Here is a 21,541-nt window from a genome sequence, read left to right on the forward strand (position 1 = left end):
CACACACACACACAACATGTCATCGTCACAAATTACTACTCCATCCCAACAGTGATCTAAACGACTTTTATATTTTTTTATAAAAAGAGGGAGTGTGTTATAATTACCTTCCTATATGTTTTGTCAGTCGTTGCTTGTTACTACTACTTTTCTATGGTGCATTTGGATAACGGATAAAATGTAATGGCATGTACAACAGTGACATATAGATAAAGATGCTTCATGACAAAACGTAGATTGAGCCATCTACATTGATTTTTCTCTCCCCGATGCAATCTACTACTAATGAGTCTCATCAAAAAAGTAAAAAATAAACACTCCCAATACACATGCATCTCTACTCTTCACTTTAAATTTTTCAGTTTTATGCACTGAACCACACTTTTTCTTTCCAAACATCCGCCTCCTGCAGAGGATCTCGCTACTCTATTCAAACCTATTTTTTCTTACATCCAATTCTACGTGGCATCATCCTGGGGTTATGCATTGGCCATGCCCTAAAGGAGCTCCTCAAGGGATAAGAAGATGACATGTAAAGCTAATTTGTTTGGGAATCTGCATCAGCAAAGTACGCCTACTGCTATGCCATTATCAAAGGCGGCTAAATTTGGTGCATTTCCTTGTCAACTGGTCGACCTGGATGACTGGGTAAGTTTTTTGTCTTCTTCATCCGATGAACACAAGAGTCCCACTGATTACGGCAGACAAGAAAAACATCAACGTGGCTTTTGCTATATACTTCCTCCGTCCGGAAATACTTGTCATCAAAATGGATGAAAATGTATGTATCTACAACTAAAATACATCTAAATAGATCCATTTCAATGACAAGTATTTTCGGACGGAGGGAGTATACTACTAGTGCTCGTACTACGCTATAATTAAACCACAATCCAAGGTTTCAAAAAAAAAAAACACCATCCAAGTGCTTAGATTTCCCGGGCAGCGAGGCAAAATTATCAGACAACAGCGCGGACAAGTATGATGCATCTTTGTAATTTTGTATCCAGGGATGAATGACAGCTTCGAAAACAACTCCCACTTTGGCATGCAGGAGGATACGTAAAGCAACCAAGAGGAGGAGGATTCAGATTCCAGGTCTCCTTCATGACTGCAAGGAGTGTACATCACTGTGTATGAGGCAAAGGTGCCTTGCCCTCTCCTTGTCAAGATGCAGGCTTGATTGTATTCGCTTCATAAACCCTAACTAAGGACCCACCTCACACTTTGTCAACTGGTCACAACACCAGGCTACGATATTATCATCACTAATACAGTATTACCCTTTGATCCAACTATAGACATAAAAATCTTGCTTCACTCCTCTCTCTCTCTCTCTCTCTCTCTCTCTCTCTCTCTCTCTCTCTTAAAAAAAGAGACCCCCTTTCTTGTACTGACTCATCACTCATACATCTATCCACATCTGAGCCGGTACAAAGGCTCCATCCATGTCCAGAGCAATGTGCTTCTAGAAGCATTTCGACATCTTAGCTGCCAAAGCATCCATCCTGAACGGTATAGAAGCAGAAAAGAGCCCACCACCCAGCACGAATCAATCAAAATGTCCACCAAAAAGAGAGAAAGAAAGTGCAGAGACCGGAGCGGAGGGCACCCCTCCACTTTCTTTTTCCACATAAAAATCCAAGAGAAAGCTACGAGGTGGCAAGTAAAGCAACCACAAAAAGTAGATGACCCATGAGTTGTAAAGCAGGAAAACACTGGTAAATCTAGGTCGCAATCAACTGGCATGCATGTGTGCCACCACCAGCGCATGAACATGTCGAGTAGGACGTACTATTTTATCTTGCCTTCTAGAAACGTTTCAACGGCTCAGTGTACAGACAACAACAAAAGCTCCCATGGAAAAAGGTACTCCCTCTGTAAATTAATATAAAAATATTTAGATTACTAAAATAGTGATCTAAACACTCTTATATTAGTTTACGGAGGGAGTACTACTCAAGCCCAAGGAAGGAGTGGTATGAGAATGCAAGGGAGGAGTATACGAATTTTATCTAGGGAATCCACATTCTCTTGCTCAATTGATTATTGCTACAATTAACATATGCAAAGAAGTTAGCAGCCTGCATAGCATATCCAAGAATAATGTGAATTCGGCAAAAAAAATTCCAAATAAATGTATAACTATTTAACTATAGCTACATGAACACGACTGCTACAACGACAGAGATGGAGACGCCAACTTTTGCCTGCAGCGTCTCAGATTATAAAATCGCCCATCTTGGACAGCACCCGTCCTGTCCAGGCCTGGCCTGGCCACCACAAACGAATGGAGCAAACGGCCCGTGGCAAAAATCCAAAGGAAAATACTGCTTCAGCCGTGGAATCAATCTTGCATGCAGAACAGTCCAACAGTACGCGAACGCAACGCCGTGTGTTGCCCGGCAAGCTTCGCCAGCGCCAAAACCCCGGCGCTTAATCTGAAGCGGTGGGTCTTCATGTCTGCTGTATGCCGGAGAGCTCCGAACGTGTGGATGCGTGATTCATGGCGACGGTCGATGAGACCCCCTTTCTTTCTCAAGCTTTTCCTTTCCTTTGATCGTTCTTATGCTTCTGGTCGCTCGCTGTAGAACTGAGCTCCATGCGTCCGCTTCCTTCTTGGAAAAGTACCTGAGCTTCGGATGATTCGCTTCTAGAAGCATGTCGACAGGCAGCGGATCGAAGTAGAATATGCCCAACTGCTAGACTGTATGGAACAGATCACCGCGCGAATCTAATCGACTAAGCAAACTTGGAATGACGTGTTCGTAATAACTATTCAATCACTGCCCTTTCAATATTTCAAGAAAGTGAATAGTACAAATCCGGGGGCGCCAAAGTCGTCGCCTGACTTGCATTATCATGGTACACGCCAAGGCAAACATCACAGGAGGATATGGTAGAGTAATCACACTTGGCCTGGCATCATTTTTCTACTATCTCCGGATGCCAACAGATACATAATCCAAAAACAATGGACTGGCGCCAATGGTGCCAGGGAAAGTCCGCGGCAGTTTTGTACTACTACCATTCGGCGCCACGAGGCAAGGCACGCACGATTTCGATTATTAATCCTCTGAGAGAATTCTTGGGTTTGAAATGTCCTGGTATTTCTTGCAAAAAAATATGTTCTGGTAGCTAGTAATCTGTTCGTGCTCAGCACATCTCCTCCGCGAAAACGATGGGATTAATTAGAGACGGATGGTTATTACGTCGTACCATGTGCTGCGTCCATATGGACCTTGTGGGCGGCGCCGGCGACGTGCGGTTTCGTGCCCTCCATGGGGTGCCATTGCCGTTGCAATCCCGTGCGAGACGCTGGCTCTGGTGATTGAGAAGGAGCCACGGGCGTCGCTTGTGGGCGAGCCAAGTTTGCTCGCCGCCGTCAGCTCACATGTTTGTTTGACTTGCACGGGAGGAGCATCAATATCAAGGTAGTATCATCTCCGTGCAGGAGACTAGTAGTATCAATCTCACACCGTTCTCTGTGTGAATTAATGTGAGCGATGGAAAGGAGGCGAAGCGAATCAATGCTCGTGACTTTGGTGAACGAGGTGTGTGAAGTGTGTGCCAAAGATCCCGGCAGATTGTATGGTGTCCCGGCCTCCGGCTCGGGCGTCGGGACGCGGCGCGGCGCAGGTCATGCTCCGGAATACGGGAGGCGAATATGATGGAGGTCAGGGCGGATGTCATGGCCGGTGGACGAGGTGGTATATGCACCACCGATTTTCCCGCGCCCAGGGGGACACGCGGTCCGTGCTTGCCGCGGGCATCGTCCTTTGTTGTAAACCTGGACAAGGGCCGGGCCGGGTTTTGGGCCGGGCTTGTAAAAGCCCGACTTTCATTTCTCAAGCCCGAGCTCAGCCCGAAACCCGAAATACTCCCTGATTTCAAGCCCGAGTCCAGCCTGAAATCAAGCCCGAAGCCTGAAAGTCCGGCCCAAACGCTGTTTTTTTAGTACGTGTACGTGCAAGCCCGGCCCGAAAAATAGAAAAAGAGAAGCCCAAGCCCGGCCCTAACTACCTTTCGGGTTGCAAAACAAAGCCCGAGCCCGGCCCGGCCCGGCTCGGGTTTTTCGGGCCGGGTCATCGGGCCGGGCTGCCCATGCCCGGGTTTAGTTTGTTGCACGCCGCTTCAATTTGTGTCACGTCACTCACGTGATAGCTCATTTTATCGGATGTCCCCAAAGGGACCGTGATAGCTCATTTTGGAAGATCAACGACGATCCCTGGGAGGTTCCATTAAGGGCTCCTTTGATTCAAAGAAATTCTATAGGGTTTTTGGAAATTGAAATCCTTAGAACTTTTATCTATGTTGGTCCTTAGATTCATAAGATTGGACCACATGAGAAATTTTCCTACAGAAACTTTTGTAATATATTTCATAGGAAATCTAACATCCGCTCGAACTTCTTTTCACAATTCTTTATTTTTTTCGTGGCATCAAACACTCCTTGCTAATCTTATAGGATGCAAGTGGGCAAAGCACTTAATCCTATACTTCTCCTATTTATGTGATTTCATAATCCTAGAATCAAAGAGGGCCTAAACATAACGACCTGGCACTGGAAAAATCGTCCAACGGGGAGAAACAAAACCAAGAACAAATTACTAGGAGGAGATCCGCTTGAATTTGTGTCACATGATAGCTCATTTTGGAAGATTAACGTCGACGCATAGGATTGCACTCAAAGAGTGACTTTGGGTTGTTCAAGTCTTCAACCTTCTGCATTCATCAATGAAGCATCATGAGCATAACTCGATGCCGCCTCTAAGCTTCTCTATGGGCGGAGCAACTTTTTAAACTCAGAAGCTTGTAGAACCAGTAACAAAAAAGTCATCGATGTAGACCAGAAGACGGATCCAAACCGTGACCTGTGAAGCACTACCCCAAAGAGGGGGATATCAAAAAGGGCTCGTAGAAACTCCAAACTCCACGTAAGTCGGTCGAGTCCAGACAGATTTACTGGAAACCTAAACCGATCGAATTCTAGAAGACCGATCGGAAGCACAAAACCACATGCCCATCATCGATGATAAGCACATCAACAAAAGGGAATATGCCCACGAACAAGGACGGATCCAGGCCAGCAGACCGCTCTAGGCCACCTTCGTATACAATATACAAAGGATTTGGGCCTCATGCCCTGGGCCTGGTCCGTGGGGAACTAGGTCCTAGATCTGCCATTGCATGCGGAGATATTATTTGGGAAAGCGCCCCCACCATGCCATCCCAAACAAACACGATGAGTGTGTGAAGTCTACTTGAGAGACATTTCCTATGTTGTTGTAGGCCAAGTTCGGATCTGAGATCGAACTCTGATGGAATAGCCCGACCAAGCCACCATAGAAACTCACCGCACTATATCCGTCTGGCTGCCGCCGACTTCACCGACGTGGTCACCAAGCACCACCTGACGAAGATCTCCACTTGAAACTTTCTCTTCTTCTCTGACCACGGCAACCCTCCAAGACTTATCAGCAAGCCACCCTTGAATCGGGCCTCCCCCCGACATCCGACGAGAAGCGGAGGCGGCTAGGTTCTCGCGATCGCCTTTGCCCTCTTTTCATAGTTGTGCTTGACATTCCATTAAACCGACTAGACACGAGTAAAGATTGCACAACAGGGAGAAACAAAGCCATGGATGATTTACTAGGAGGATCCACGGTGAGCAGCGCACACTGTGTGTTCTTCAAGTTACACTTGACTACATTAGGGCATCTCCAATGGCAACCAGCAAAAAACCTCTTGCATCCTTCTGCGGACAGGAGGGACCAGTCTGCGGACACGGATGCGGGAGGCAGCCATCCAACGCTAACTGGATACATTTTCACAACAACTCAAACCAACAGGACGAAATTCATGCACACAAGTGCGGATTTCATGCAAACATGGTGGATTTCATATAAAAATGCCGATTTTTCATATAAACATGACATATTTCGATACATTTACATCAACGGTGCTAGTCTGACTATGAAGGTATAGTTAATACCTAATCTGAATCACTGCTCGCGGATCCCTTTGTCTTCCTCACCGACAGCCCGATCACCAGATAGGTGGGAGCCCGGAGGTATATGCTTCAGCGCAAAGGAAGACTCGCTTCCCCACCACTCATCGGAGTGGAAACCTTGGCTGATGCTTCAGCGAGAGGGGAAGGTGGCGTGTACGCTTCCATGAAGCCCATGTGGGATCGGCGGAGGTCCTCGAAAGAGAAGAACCGGGAAAGACACTGGTTGTGTACACTGGTGTCGCCTAGGCGGTAGACTTTATGGGACCCAAGCGGCGGCGGACTCCCGTGTCCTACTTCTCCTCGATGATGGCGGCGGACGCGGAGGCGGCGGCCACCGACTAGTCACTTTCCGCACACCAGGCTTCTACATCTGCCTTCATGGCGCAGTCGCATGCACGAGAGGCGTAGTCGCATGCATGAGGGGCGCGATCGCAGACACGGGGATCGCAATCATCGACGACAGCGTTGACGCTCGTGCGTCGTGCTGGCATGGAGCAACTGGCCACTCCTCATCGTGTGGCCCTGGAGTGGCGAGTTGTTGAACCACGTGGCGACTTGGGGGTGGCAACTTGCTCCTTCGGGTGAGCGCGGAGGTTGAGCATCGAGCTGTCTCGCTCGTATCCAGTGGGCTCGGCAGGACATCCTGTCGGCTTATATGCTGGAAAACTTCTCTTAGGAAGCCATCGAAAGAGTGGTGGAGGAGGAGATTGGGGGAGCAGCGGAAGGGTGTGGTTCTTGCCCAGCGTCTGCCCTTGTTTAAATAGAGGGCGAACGTTAGGTGCTCGACCGGCGCGTTTAATGTTGGCCTGCTCATGAACGGTCATGTGGTCGGAGTAGATTTCCCAGCTTCTCCGTGGGGTTAATGAGGGCGTATGAATGCAACGAGGAGGCGTGTTCAGCAGGGCGTGCAACGGGTTGCGCCCTCGCCGACACGCCGCTTCAATGGTGGAGGCAGTGAGAGATCATGTCCGCATTAAGCCGTCTTCTATGCAGATCGACGCACTCTACAGTGGCATGAATGCGGGCAGCTGGCGCCGGGTGGAAGCGCGCGTGGGAGTTTTTTTTTGTTGGCCAGGGCGGTCAGAAGCGGGCTTGGAAGCGGTTCAGACTCCCACAAACCTCCCCCACTTTTGTCTCTAGTTTACGGGAGAAATCTCGTTCGGACCTCCCCGCGGACTGATACAGGTCGACGTTGGATGGCCTCCACGGTCGGGCAGTCCCCGGACGATTGCGGGAGGTTTAGAGCAACTGCAATGCGGCGACTCATTTCGTCCGCCGTCGTTCGTTTGGGTCGGCGCAAACAAGTGATGGCCCAACACGGCGACCCATTACCAAAAGGCGTCCGTGCGGACCCATTTCCGGCCTAAATTTGGGCCTGAAATGCGTAGGCGCCAATGTGAAGCGGACACCCCACGCGTCCTCTCGGTGTATGTCATGGCCCCACATGTCGCTGGGCCAACCACCGCCTGCGGTTATAGTAAATGCACCCACCTATTTCGGGCCCGCCTAGCAGTGGGTGGAAGGGTCGCGTGCCCATCCTTTTTAATGCAGGATTGTGGCAGGGCCGGCCTCATCCACTTCCACCGCCCATCCCCATCTGGCAACGCCTGCTCCCTCGTCGGTGACCAGGAACCCTAGCTAGCCAGCTGCAAGCCAACCATGGGGATCTTTAGCGGGAAGGGGAAGGGCAAGTGCAGTGCCGACGCCAGCTCTTCCCGCGTGCCTCATACACCATCGCCGCCAGCTGGACGTGGCTCGCCCCGCGGGAGCAGGAACGGCTGCACATACCAGTCCACCAAGCATGGTGGCACTGGCAGTACCGCCACCTTCTGCAATACCCAGATGTTAGCTTACCGCACGGCTGGCATCTGGACCCGTAGATGATCCCCATTTCGGCGGTGCCGCGCTCGGCCAGGGCGCACGCCGAAGAGGTTCGCTGGCGGCGCGAGCTCCTCACGCCGGACCAGCGCATGATGCGTGCCTACGCGCCAGACTCCCCCAGCTGGGAGCGCTGGTTTGTGCTAGAGCACGAGGAGGAGCATCGCCTCGGCGTCAACGTCGACCACGCCATGCCCCCGCCGCCACCACATGCCCTGCCGGAGGAGGAGGAAGCGGAGGCGACCTACTAGGCCGCGCTGGAGGCCACCATGCAGCGGGCCCTGGAAGAGAGCCAACGCGAGGAGGATGCACGCTGGGTCAGCATGGAGGAGGCCCACGCCTTGTCAACGACCGGCGAGTGCGTCGTGCCCCCTCCGCCGCCACCATCGGCGTTCCTCCCCGAGTCGAAGCCAACAAAGCACCTGCCGAAGGTCTACCAATGGACCAGCGTGCTCCGCGAGTGGGTCAGCGCGCCTCCCATCTGGCTCGACGCGGCGCCGGAGCAGGAAGCCGCCTACCTCCAACAATGAAGGACGCGCGCGCTGGCGGACGAACGCGCCGACGGCGAGCAGCAGGCGCCGCCTGGCATTGGAGGCGGGGGAGGAGCCCCTGGAGAGGGAGGAGCACGCCCGTGCAGCTGCAGTGCAACCGCCACCACCAGGACAACCAGTGCTGGCGGGACTGACGGCAGGGGAGGAAGCGCGTGCTACGTGGGAGACCGCCTTCCCCTAGGCTGGGCCGGCTTTCATCGACCTCACCGGCCCCGGGAAGGAGGAAGACGACGTCGCCTAGGGCAGCATGCTAATGGCACAAACTTTTTTAGTTCTGTTAATGTTTAAGTGGACTTTGGCCGGCACGATGACCGGTCATTTATATTTAATTGTGCATATTTTTCACCCGCGTGTGTACATTTTTTTTTGTATGGCCGGTCGCAGATTCGGATCTGTCAATCTTGGGTGCACCTGCCGACCCAAATGAAAAGGTGGGCACAAACGTTCGTTTGGCCGACCCAGACGACCAAAGCGCGTGTTCGTTCGGTTGGCGCATTGGAGTTGCTGTTTCGGTGGGCGCATTGGAGTTGCTCTTGCAGGGTCGACTTGGAGATGCCCTTATGAAATGATCTCAAGCAAGGCATGACGCTGAAGAATCCGCACAAAGCCCTTCATTTCGCCTAATCTTGTGTTTGTCAAAGCCCAGTTCAACTGCGCACATTTGGTTGTTACTCTCATGAGGAGATGTACTAGCATCCATAGAGTGTTCGCCTGTTTTTACATGTTGGGGACGTAGTATTTTTGACTGAAGAAGGCGGATAAATGTTGCTTGCCAAGAACAATCAGGTAATCCAACCTCTATAGATTCGGAAAACAAGGATTACTACACCCCTGATCCATCAGTCCAACCATACGAGCAGGAATTCAGTTCTGCAACAGAGGCAGATGAACACAGCTGAGCTAACTACACTACCTCTCTTCGCCTTCGATGCCGTCGACTACTCACATCTCTGTGCCTTCCCCCTTCCGCTCATCTCTCGCACACATGACATGACTAGCAAGAAGTCTCCTTGGGCAGGAGAGCGGTCCGAGACATCACACGCGCACGGATCCAATGGAGAAGACGAAGCCGGCGAACTGCGGCGGCGGCCGCACCACGGTCCAGTTCTTGGACTTGACGTCGAACACCCACAGCGCGTGCCCCGTGCCTCCTCCCTCGGACTCGATGGCGCCGGTCACCACCACGCGCTCGCCGCCTCCGACGGCGACCGCGCGCGCCGTGCCGGCCTTGAGCCCCGGCGGGGACGGCCCGACCTCGCGCCAGCTGCGCCGCTCCCCGCGGTACTCCATCACGGCCGTGCCCTCGATGCACCACACCCGGCCGCGCACCACCACGTGCGCCGCCGACGGAGGCGCGCGCACGCGCTCCAGGCGGCGCCACTCGCGGGACGCTGGGTCGAACCACTCGGCGTCGCGTTCGAACCCGCCCTGGCGGCCTGTGCGGTACCCGCTCACGGCCAGGAACCGGTCGCCGGCGACGGTGGCCATGCCGTCGCACTCGTCGCGCTCCTCCGACATGTCCGGCAGCGGGTCCCAGGCGTCGGCGCCCGCGTCGTACGCCTCCGCCGTCTTCAGCGCGTTCTTGAGCTTGTCATGGCCTCCCGCGACGTAGATCTTGCCGCCCGCCTCGGCGCAGGCGAAGAAGGACCGCGCCGACCGCATCGGTGCGCCGCGGCGCCACACGCCGGTGGACGCGTCGAGCACGTGCACGTCCGCCACGGGCTCGAAGGTCTTGGGGTCCCACCCGCCCAGCACGGCGAGGCGGCTCCCCACGGCCGCGCACTGCGCGAACATCGGCACGGGCGGCGCGGCGCCCTCGCGGCGCCACTCCCCGGTGGTGACGTTGTACACCGACACCCCGTACGCCTGGGCGTTCTCCGGCGCGACCCCGTCCGCGTCCGCGGCCGCCGGGTTCCCGAACTGCAGCAGGTAGACGAGATCCTCGTTGGCGCCGGCCTCGGCGCGCGCCAGCGCGAAGTCCGGCGCGGTGGCGGCGCTGTTCCAGCCGCGGCACACGCCCCGCATCGAGCGGAAGGAGGCGTGCGGGACGCGCGCCAGGCAGTCGACGGCGACGTCGTCCGGCATGCCCGGGATGAGGTCGATGTGCTCGCCCTTGCACTCCTGAACACGGCTCTTCTGGTTCCTCATCTTCGTTATCTCTGGGATTGGGATTTGGGATTGGGGTTGGGAATGGAGATGGATGGCTCTCTGGCTCGGTCGATGGGTGGCATAAATAGAGCGCTGAGGGGGCACGTGGCGCGGCGTGACTGGAGCAGAGGACACATCGAAAGCTGTATTTTGAAGAGAAGAAAAATCAGTGCACTGGCGCCAGTCGAAATGCAGTTCACCGCGCACCGACGACAGCACCGACTGCGACCGATCTCTGTCGTGGCTCGTTCGCTTGTTTGATTCTCCCTACGATCGAACCTTTTGTTTTAAATACACATTTCGTTCGTAACGCAATTTTCATACAAAATTCGAAGCATCTTTATAAGTATTTCGCAAAGCAACAGCCGAGCAAAACCCTGGACCACGCGCCAGCGTCCTCCATTTTCCATCTACGCCGTTGTAGCAGATGCGAGAGGGAGTGTAGTTTTGATTTCATTTAATTTTGTGCTATTAGAGTAATTCTGGCAAGTTTCCATAAGTACCGAATTCCCATAATTACTGTCCGGTTGGCATTTGAGATTCGAAAAACAGGTCCAGCAAATTATGTGATTCATGCAAACACGCCCATTACGGGTACAAATCGGCCCACTGTTGCTCGGCGGTGCCAGTCATCACCCATCTCTTCCTTTCGCCAGCATCACTCCTTCCTCATCTTCCCCGTCGCTACCACACTCGCCCCACATCGGCCATGTCACAGCGGCCAAGCCTTTCGCGCGAAGTTTTTCAATGAGACAAAAGAAGACCGCGTCGAGAGAAAGTTTTAGGAGAGGATGTGAAAATGGTTTGAGTGGGTCGAGAAGGACGCGCCCCACAAGGCTGCATCAGCCATTGGGCACAACTCCCAACCACCTATTACTTACCTTTTATGCATGATGACAAATCACCTTTGCAGAGAGGGACGTTGCGCTCATGGCGGGCTACGTTGTGGCCCATGTGGCTTAGGATGCCACGTGTTCGTAAACCACTGGAGTGGAAGAAGCCGAAGTATGCTTTATTTGAAAGTTCATTTCCAAACGAAGGAATAGGTCGTTAATAAGTTGGTAGTAGTCTCGTTGTTGAAATCATACTAGGAATCTCTATTCAGATCCTTGTCAAAATAAAGTTCAAAGTTTTTCAATTGTTATTTGGTGAGATGGAGAAGACATAGTTCTTGGTAGCGAATGACAAACGAGTCCCACATGGAGATTTATTTTGTACGCTCGGTTTATGGCAGCTATGTGTTTGCGCACAGGCTCGCCAGGGACCAAAACATTATTCTCTGTGTTCCATATGCACTATGACGACTCTGCTAGAATTGTTCTTAGCGACTATTCATGATGTCTTAATTGATTAAAAATATCTATTCGCATCTCCTCCAACCCCCACTCATTTTTACCCAACAATTATCCTTATCTTCCCCTTCGCCGGCACACTCACCCACATCGGCCTTGTCGCGATGGCCGAGCCATTCGCGCGAAGCTTTTCTCGGTGAGACTAAAGAAGACCATGCTGAGAGAAAGTTTCGGGAGAGGGTGTGGAAATGGTTTGAGTGGGTTGAGAATGACGTGCCCCACAAGGCTGGATCAGTCGTTGGGCTGGAGCGCCTCCCAGACGCCCATTACTACCCTGTCTGCATGAAGAAAATTGCCTTGGCAGAGAGGGACCTATGCTCACGGGGGGCTACCATTGTGGCCCTCGTGGCCTTCTCACGTACCAAGGATGTCATGTGTTCGTAAACCACCATAGCCGAAGCATGTTTCATTTGAGAGTACACTTTCAAACGAAGGAATAGGTCGTCTATAAGTTAGTAGTAGTCTCGTTGTTGAAATCATACTAGGAATCTTTATTGAAATCCTTGTTAAAATAAAGTTTTAAAGTTTTTTCAATTTTTATTTGGTGAGATGGAGAAGAGATAGTTCTTGATAGCAAATGACAAACGGGTCCCACATGGAGATTTTTTTTGTAGGCATGGTATATGGCGGTTATGTGTTTGTGCACAGGCTTGCCAGCCTCCAGAACATTATTGTGTGTGTTCCATATGCATTATGGCGACTCTGCTAGAATTTTTCTTAGCGGCTATGGGCCAAATTGTGGGTGTTGTGTTGTGAATTGATGGTCCTCTCTCTTGTGTGACATTCGTGGTTGATGTCTAGAAGCTAGTGGTGTCTTAGTTTCTCTAGTTTCACTCTATTTTTGCCATGGTCTTCCCCTTCGGCGTTACTTGAGTTTAAGATCTCAGTTCCTTTGGGGCGATCGGGTGATGAAGCAGCGGATAGCAACGCTTATGACATGTGCGTCCCCAGTCATGATGTATTTAACAACATCAGATTTTTTTAATAATTCTCACCACTTATGGCGGGCAGCTCATGCAACTATGAATTTTTTTAAGGTTAGTCAAGCTTATGCAAACTTGGAAAAGGCGGTAGGCGTAAGCGAGGCGGTTGGCCTTCGTCTAGTGCCTAGGCAGTGCCTAAGCGCCCTAGGCGCGGCCTAGGCAGTAATATAGTTTTTGCTCGTAGTGTATTTTTGATTATTATATGGTTGTTGATATTAGTTTAGGGCATATAAATAAGTTAGTTACCATCTACTACCATCGGAATATAACCCATTCGGCATGTCAGTGCAGTATGTGGCATGATTTCTTGCTTGGGTGGATAATTCCTTGCTTTCCCTGCCTAGACTTCCATTCATGCCCCAGGCGAGGCGTTGGGCCATTGTCTAGCGCCTAGGCGTGCTTAAGCGTCTCCTAGGCACTGCCTTTTCCAACAGAGTGCAAACATAACCTTCTATTAATTCTTTACGCCAACATAAAATGCTTTTACATATCTACTATTGTCAAAAGTGAAAGTAAAGAAAAGCTCTTCATACTCCTATTCGCCATCCACGTATTCTTATCCCGGAAAACATCCAAATTGTTTTTTCTTTTCTCTCTTTATCGGTGTAATGAGCATAATTAACCCCCCCAGTTTCATTTGCATCATTTGATAGATCAAGCATCTGCAAGGTCCGCGGTAAACTCCAGGGTGGAATACATCCCTGCCTTAACATAAAAATGGTACTTAGTACAATTTTAGAAAAATAATTAGAAGGAAACATATCATGTATACCTAAGAAGTTGATCCCCATTATCCTATTTATCTCATCGTGCACACATGCTACCTCACCACACATGTCACCTCATCAATTATTATTCTCTCTTTCTTAATTGCATGCTCCACCCAACTAGCATGCTTAATGCACCTGCAACCATGCATGAATGAAAAAAATGTCTACCTCAATACACAACCATGCATGAAAAGAAGGTTGACACTATACAATTGATGGGGAGCGAAACATGAAAATCAAAAAAGTTCCTACGAACACCCAAGATCTAATCTAGGAGATGTGTGGCAATGAGAGGGGAGTGTTTCTACATACCCTTGTAGACCGAAAGCATTAGCGTATGTAAATTGGTTGATGTAGTCGTACTCTGCACGATCCAGTGGCGATCCAATGCGATCTAGTGCCGAACGGACGGCACCTCGGAGATTAGCACATGTTCAGCTCGATGGCGTCCCCTCCTTTTGGATCCAGCAAACGAGGGAGAGGAGGTAGATGAGATCGGAACCAACACGGTGGTATAGTGATGGTGGTGGCTTGGCGATCTAGTGCCAAGCGAGGGCTTCGCCAAGCGCGTACCGGAGAAACGTGGGAGGAGTTGGGAGAGGCAATGGGCAAGGGTGAAGGGGTGGCTGCTCCTATGCGCCTCCCCCCTCTATATATAGGCTAGGGGCAGTGGAGGGCGTCCAAAGTCCTCCTAGGGCTGGCCACATGGGAGAAATCCCTTTAAACTTGGAGATAACATCTTATCTCTAGATTCAACCATTTAAATTTAGAGATAAGACCTTAGCTTAGATTTAAATGACATGTGCCTTGGGGAATGGTGCGGCCAGCCCACGTGGGATGTAAGCCCCACCCCTCGGTCCATGTGGGCCCTTCCTGGGTTGTTGGGCCCCATGGTGGAACCCTCGGAACCTTCTAGAACCTTCCTAGTACTCTACCGAAAATTCTCGAACTTTTACCGAACCCTGAATATGACTTCCCATATATAAATCTTTACCTCTGGACCATTTCGGAGCTCCTTGTGATGTCCTGGATCCCACTCGAGACTCCGAAGTACTTTCGTACTTTCCACTATTAATATCTCAATATTACCCTAGCGCTACCGAACGTTAAGTGTGCAACCCTACGGGTTCGAGAATTATGTAGACATGACCAAGACACCTCTCCGATCAATAACTAATAGTGGTACCTAGATGCCCATATTGATTCCTACATATTCCACGAAGATCTATATCCGTTGAACCATGATGTCAAGGATTAAGATAATCCCATATGCAATTTTCTTTGTCTGGTGATATGTTACTTGCCCGAGATTCGATCGTCGGTATCTCCATCCCTAGTTCAATCTCGTTACCGGCAAGTCTCTTTACTTGTTCCGTAATACAAGATCCCGTGACTAAAGTCATTAGCCACACGCAGCTTCTTGTGACGTTGTATTACCTAGAGGGCCCAGAGATATCTCGCCGTCACACGGAGCTACAAATCCCAGTCTCGATCCAAGCAACCCAACAGACACCTTCGGAGATACCTGTAGAGTACCTTTATGGTCACCTAGTTACGAAGTGATATTTAATAGCACACAAAGTATTTCTCAGGTATCCGGGAGTGGCATGATCTCATGGTCTGAGGAACTGATACTTCACATGAAGAAAATTATAGCAAATAACTAAGCGATATGATCTATTGCTACACTTACGGTTGGGTCTGTTCATCACATCATTCTCCTAGTGATGTGATCCCGTTATCAAATGGCAACTCATGTCTATGGTTAGGAAACACTAACCATCTTTGATCAACGAACTAGTCCAGTAGAGGCCTACCAGGGACACGGTGTTGTTTATGTATTCGCAAATGTATATAAGTTTCCGGTCAATACAATTCTAGCATGAATAATATTAAATTATCATGAACAAGAAAATATGATAATAACCAATTTATTATTGTCTTTAGGGCATATTTCAACAACAATAGACACATGATATTAGTAATTCACATATTTATGCTCCATACAACCAATCTCATTAGAATATATGCAACCAGTTCCCACCGCAATGCGCGGGCTATCATCTAGTTAGAGATGGTATAAGTACTCTAGGAAGGCTCTTCTCCTTGACCATATAAACAAATAGAAAGTCTTACTTCATGATGTTAAAATATCAATTCGCATCTCCTCAACCCCCGCTCGTTTTTACCCAGCGATTATCCTTACCAGCGCCCCAACCATATCTTATATGAAACAAATCAAAAGTAAATGATGCAGATTTCTTGCCCACTGGCGATATATGTATTGAAGTTTTTTTATTATGTAATCTGGAGAAATATGCTAACCAATAAGAAATATGTGATATAATGCTAGTAGGATAATAAAGTGATACATTCTAGAACAGGGTGCATTTATAACCTTCCATAAAGACCATTACACACCTATATCTACCAATTAAATCACATGCCCAATTACAAAACTCTGAGACCGATAGTATATTTATCAGCACTCCAACACACATCTCACTACATCCAAGGCATATATAGAAATCATGCAATGAAGAATAACCGATCAAGACACTCCTTGCGACAGAATGGGCATTTTGCATTTCCCTCCCAGACCCTCTTGCATAGGTTATCTCTAGTGAGAACATTGTTTCCAAGAATAATAGTGTTGAGAGGGGTGGGAAGATGGTGGTAGCACTTGGGAGGTGGCGGTTACAAGATTTGCTAGATTAACAAGTCGTAGTTGGGAGAGGGAGAAGAGGACAAATGTGAAGGTTTGACACATGCATAATCAGTGCAGTACCTAATTTCAGTTATAAAATTTTCTAGACAACACTACAAGATCATGGAATAAGCCGCTAAACCTTTTACATGTAAAGAATATCCAAAATGTAACTCGGAAAGTTGTATACACAATTGCATGAAACTGATTCACCATAGTTATTAAAAGTATAATTAATCAGTGTATACCTGGATTAATTATAGAAGGGGCAAAACCAGGCCGCATCAATGTAGTCAATGAGAAGTTTACATGTCAATGCTATTTATTCTACAAAAGGTATCCAAAGTGTAATAGGTGCCAAGTTTTACGGAGAATTACCAACAAGTGCAACGGATGTATCCATGGGAAGTCCAATATGTACTCCATAAAAGTTCTCTAAACCAGGCGCATGCTCTAAAAACAAACTATTTTCTCCTAATCCTTCGGTTCACAAATATAAGATGTTTCAGATACATATATTTCAATATAGAGCCTGAAATGAGAAACAAACTAACTAAAACGTGTCTATATACATCCGATTCACAAAAAGGTAGATCATAGTATATTTTTGAACGGGGGGATTTATTATAATGATACCGGCAGTAATCTTCTTTGTCACGTTACCAGCCAGCGTCATACAATATGCTTGATTGGCTCCATGTTATTCTGTGGATCACTCCGGCGGCTAGACCGTGGCGTAGGATGTTAAGCAAACGATGTGAATGGTTTAACACCAACAATGCATCAGCACCTTATCTCTTGTGGTCAGCCATGTTTTCTGTCACCATATATTACATAAGACATGTGCTATCGCTATATTATGGATGAGCACAAACACCCTAGTAAACGCTTATCTCGTGTTTGACTAATGGTGGCAGGTTCGTTTCTTCTGCCCCTCTGATAACCTGTTGCTCTCGTAAATCACCCATTTTCCAAGGCAAGAATCATCCAACTTGTTCCATGACAACGAACATTGATGCGGCCTGGATGGAGATGCTGCGCTATATTATCTCGATATATATTTGTCAGCCAATCTTTTCGTAGAATTATTACTTTTGGTTAGATTTTTTGGGCAAGAAAACTGGATAAGATCGAGAGCGGGTTATTGTCAAAAAAGAAGATCGTCAGTGGGCTGGACCAATCAGGAACAGGGGCCTATGGAGACAGCCCATGTGAGGGTGGAGTGAGAGTGGCCTCCACGAAGAAGATGAAGAGATAGCTTCAGCTGCAACAGTTGATTTTGTTCGAGTGCAAAAGAAAAAACACGTGAGTCCATGCTGGATGGCAGGTGGGGCAGTGGATCTGAACGAACAGTAGAGTTTGTTACATATGGCGGTCCTCACTTCAAGTTTCCTCACGCCAAGGGCATGACCATGGGTGCTTCTAGAAGCTTTTCTATGCATGTGTGCTGCCGTTTAGGAGTGAGAGCAGTTTGTGATGTTTATCCTGCGTTTAACTTTCAGACGACGCATGTAAGAAAGAGTGTCAAGATTTTCTGGACCTCACATGCTTCTGTAAGCAACCAAGTGGTCAGCTTGGTAAGCTATCAACAAAAAATTACAATCACATGCTTCTGTAAGCAAAGATTTGGAGAGTTGACTTGTCAAAGTCAATAGCCGGAGATAAACGAATACGTTTCGAGTGGCACCTAGCCTCGATGTACTACCCGTATGCATGTTGGAAGAAATCAACACACGAGATTTGTCCCGTCCAAGTACTACTACCTCCGTCCGGGTTTATTGGTCCTCATTGTATTCCGTGCCAAATTTTGACCATAGATTAAACTAACAAAATGTTTACGCATGTCACCAAACATTATATTTTTGAAAACTATGTTCAAATACGAATCCAATGAAATAATTTTTCTTGACATGCATTAACATTCCATTAGTTAAATCTTTAGTTAAAATTTGACACCAAACTACAAAGGAAACCTATAAACCAGGACGAATATAGTACTTCTCAGTGGATTTGAAACGTCAAACGCAACTTGGACGTGGACGTGGCTGGAAGCATCTATCGAGACAACCAGAAAACTCTACTGCTGGCGGGTCTGCTCTAACCAATTCCAACTATTTGCGCGGTGGTGCGGCTGTGCCGGCCGTCATCATGGCTCGATCAAAACGCGTGCGGGCGGCGACGTGCGTTGCACCGGCCGGCCGGTTTATGCAGTTCACCAGCCACTAGGGGCCAGGCCACCGTGACGCCGCGATGGACTGTTAGGCTTGCCTAAGCGCATCGGGATCACGAGAGCTTAGCTGCTCACCTTTCTTCTCATTATAAATAAACTAGACGCTTCCGGTAGGCGGTCGCCATGATCGGCAGTTAATCCTAATTCTGGGCCAGCTTCATATCACGCTAGACTAATTATTACCTCTGACAGTGTTATCCTCCTGAAGCAAGCTCTCCCTGCTTTTAGCTTGCGACATGGCCACGTGCTTCTAGAAGGCAAGGCAGTGGAGGAGTACTTCCACATCTTCCAATAGGAAAAGTACTCACTGGTGACTGGAGTGCTTCAGCAGAATAGACGTCTGAATCTTGAATCACATGTCATGTGGCGTGAGCCTGCTTGCACGATTTTTCCGCAGGAAATACGAGCTTTCCTAGGCGATGCACATGCCCTGCCTTTGCTTGGGGAGTGATGGATTTAAATAATAATAGATAAATTGAAATTTAGGCTGCAAGCTAGCTGAGTACTGGTCGCTGTGAGTTATACTTGTGGAGAGGCAGCTATGGATCAATGGCGAAGGAACGACGGCAGCACAGCCCCGGGCCGCCGCCGCAGCCTGCAGGCATCGTAGACATGCAGAGTTTGCTTGCATTCCCCTCCAAGCAAAGCCTCGGCGTCCGTCACCGCCTCACCGACGCTGAATCTGTAGCCGCCACGCAAGCAACGGACTGGAGGAAGCCGCCTCCGTCAGCCGGCCGGGGACGAGTACAACAGCAATGGCCGTGGCGCGAGGCTGCGGGAAGGGTCGGATAAGTTGACGGGACGTGGCGGGCAGAACGGCCCACATCCGCCACCCATGCGCGACGTACGCACAGTACGCGACGTCGCAGGGTGCGGAAAAGTCCGGCTTGGCATCCGCATCCCGGGATAAGAAAGCCACGTCGGCCGGCTGAGCCGCGGGCGGGGCGCCGTGGGAAGACGTTAACAGGTTGGATCACTAAAATACTCACATACAATTCCAAAAATAAATAAATCGCATGATGTCACCTCAAAAGGAAGAAGGTACTCACGTGTCACATTGGTGCTGATCCTAGCTCAAATCACTTCTCCATTTTTTTTCCCGTTAGGTTCGTGACACAGATGATCGGGTCAGTTGTCAATCGTCCCCTGACAGCCGGCTGTGCAATCAGCAAATGTGTTGGACATGGAATTTCGAAATCTGGGTACATGCACATTCCTTATGAACAATAAAATAAAATAAAAATGTAATAACACGTTTTGCAGCAAAAAATTAGCATACATGATTGAGTGTTTTACTTATGTGCAAACTTCGCGTAGATACACCATATTCCCTTCATTTATAAATCTAAGTGTTTTTGGAAATTCAAAATACCAGCTCCGTTCCTTATGTGCAAAGTCCCCGTGACTACATTCGTAACAAAAATGAGTGAATCTACACTCTAAATTACGTCTATATGCATCTGTACGTAGTTCGTACTAAATAAAATCTTTAAAAAACTTATATTTAGGAACGAAAGGAGTAGATGGTATTTTATGCAAAAAAAGACAAAATTTGGAATAGGGTACCAAGTTTTTGAACATAAAAGATAAGAATTATTTGACTTTTGTGTCATTTTCTATTTTATTTTCTATGAAGGACTCGGGTGGAGTCGTGCCATATGTGTCCATTAATAGGGATCTTGCAAACCAAAAACCTTGATGTATGGTCCTCCTCCTTCTTGGCCCGATTTAATTAAGTGTGAACGCATGGTCTTCCTTTTTTTGTTGAAGAGAACGATGCATGGCCTTCCTCGGCCGCATATGCTATTTCTTGCCCGATGCAACTCGTAATATGTATCGCCTACGGACGGGCCGGCACAATATTGTACCTCACCTAAGTTTTATGCGTAATCTCTGTGTGTGTGTGTGTGTGTGTGTGTGTGTGAGAGAGAGAGAGAGAGAGAGAGAATTTTTCACAGTTTTGAGTTGGTTTTCTTCAGATTTATTTAGTTTTCTTTGGCTTTCTTCGTATTTCTTTTTCTTTGGTTTTCTTTAGCTTTTTATTTCATTCTTGGTTTTAAACAGTTTTCTTTGGCTTTCATTGCTTTTTCTATTATTATTTTCTCAACATTTATCTACTTTTTAAAACTCATCATACATTTTTATATACACAATTTTTTTATACATATTTAATATATTTTATAATACATGTTTTGATTGATACTTTTACCATATACATCTAAAACATTATTTAAATACGTTTACCATTTTTCAACTACATGATTACAAGTTTTATAGATACATTTTGGTAGTTTTTATTAATATATGTTCAAGATATTCCGAATGATGTGTAACTTTTTAACTACACGAACATTTTTCCACATTGTATAAACTTTGTTTAAATGCCACAAACATATTTCTGAAACCTGTGAACATTTCCTAGTGGCATGAAAAAATTATTGGTATGAAACATTTTTATTGAATTACACAAATATATTTTTTACATTGTATAACATTAAAAAATGTTGATTAAATATTTTTTAGAATGCGTGAACATTTTCTAAATGCCACACATATTTTCTGAATTGTAAAACCATTTAAAAATGTCGAGTGAACATTTATTAAATGTGCTATGACTACTTTCAGTATTAACTAAATTCTCTTTCGTAATATATATATTTATTTATTTTTAAATTATAACTAATACAGAAAAAAACGTACTAGACCTGTCCACTGTGCAACGCAGCAAGTACACTAGCACAGCAAAGAAAGACCAACGTACTTCAACAAGAGCTGTGGGCACACAGAAAAAAAACAATATCCCTGGCCGGCCTACTTTCGACTGCACTGTAGGCGAGCGCTCGCAGTAGGCAAGACACAGGTGGTATTCCCTATACAGCGCTTAAGGCGCTTGTATTTTCACTAGGAAA

General features: G+C 48.0%; 1 protein-coding gene across 1 annotated transcript; it reads right to left on the reverse strand.

Annotated features, from left to right (window-relative positions):
* Window positions 1-9,207: 9,207 nt before the first annotated feature.
* Window positions 9,208-10,658, reverse strand: LOC119295190 (F-box/kelch-repeat protein At2g44130-like). The gene has a single exon (XM_037573546.1). It carries the CDS (start codon window positions 10,588-10,590, stop codon window positions 9,478-9,480), a length of 1,113 nt encoding a protein of 370 aa, XP_037429443.1. The 5' UTR covers window positions 10,591-10,658; the 3' UTR covers window positions 9,208-9,477.
* Between the last annotated feature and the right edge of the window lie 10,883 nt (window positions 10,659-21,541).

The sequence above is a fragment of the Triticum dicoccoides genome, chromosome 4B (assembly GCF_002162155.2).
Source record: "Triticum dicoccoides isolate Atlit2015 ecotype Zavitan chromosome 4B, WEW_v2.0, whole genome shotgun sequence".
Taxonomy (NCBI): Eukaryota; Viridiplantae; Streptophyta; class Magnoliopsida; order Poales; family Poaceae; genus Triticum; species Triticum dicoccoides.

What these genes read in the sequence shown, in the direction of transcription:
- LOC119295190 (XM_037573546.1), bottom strand. Translation starts at nt 10,590, where the DNA reads ATGAGGAACCAGAAGAGCCGTGTTCAGGAGTGCAAGGGCGAGCACATC.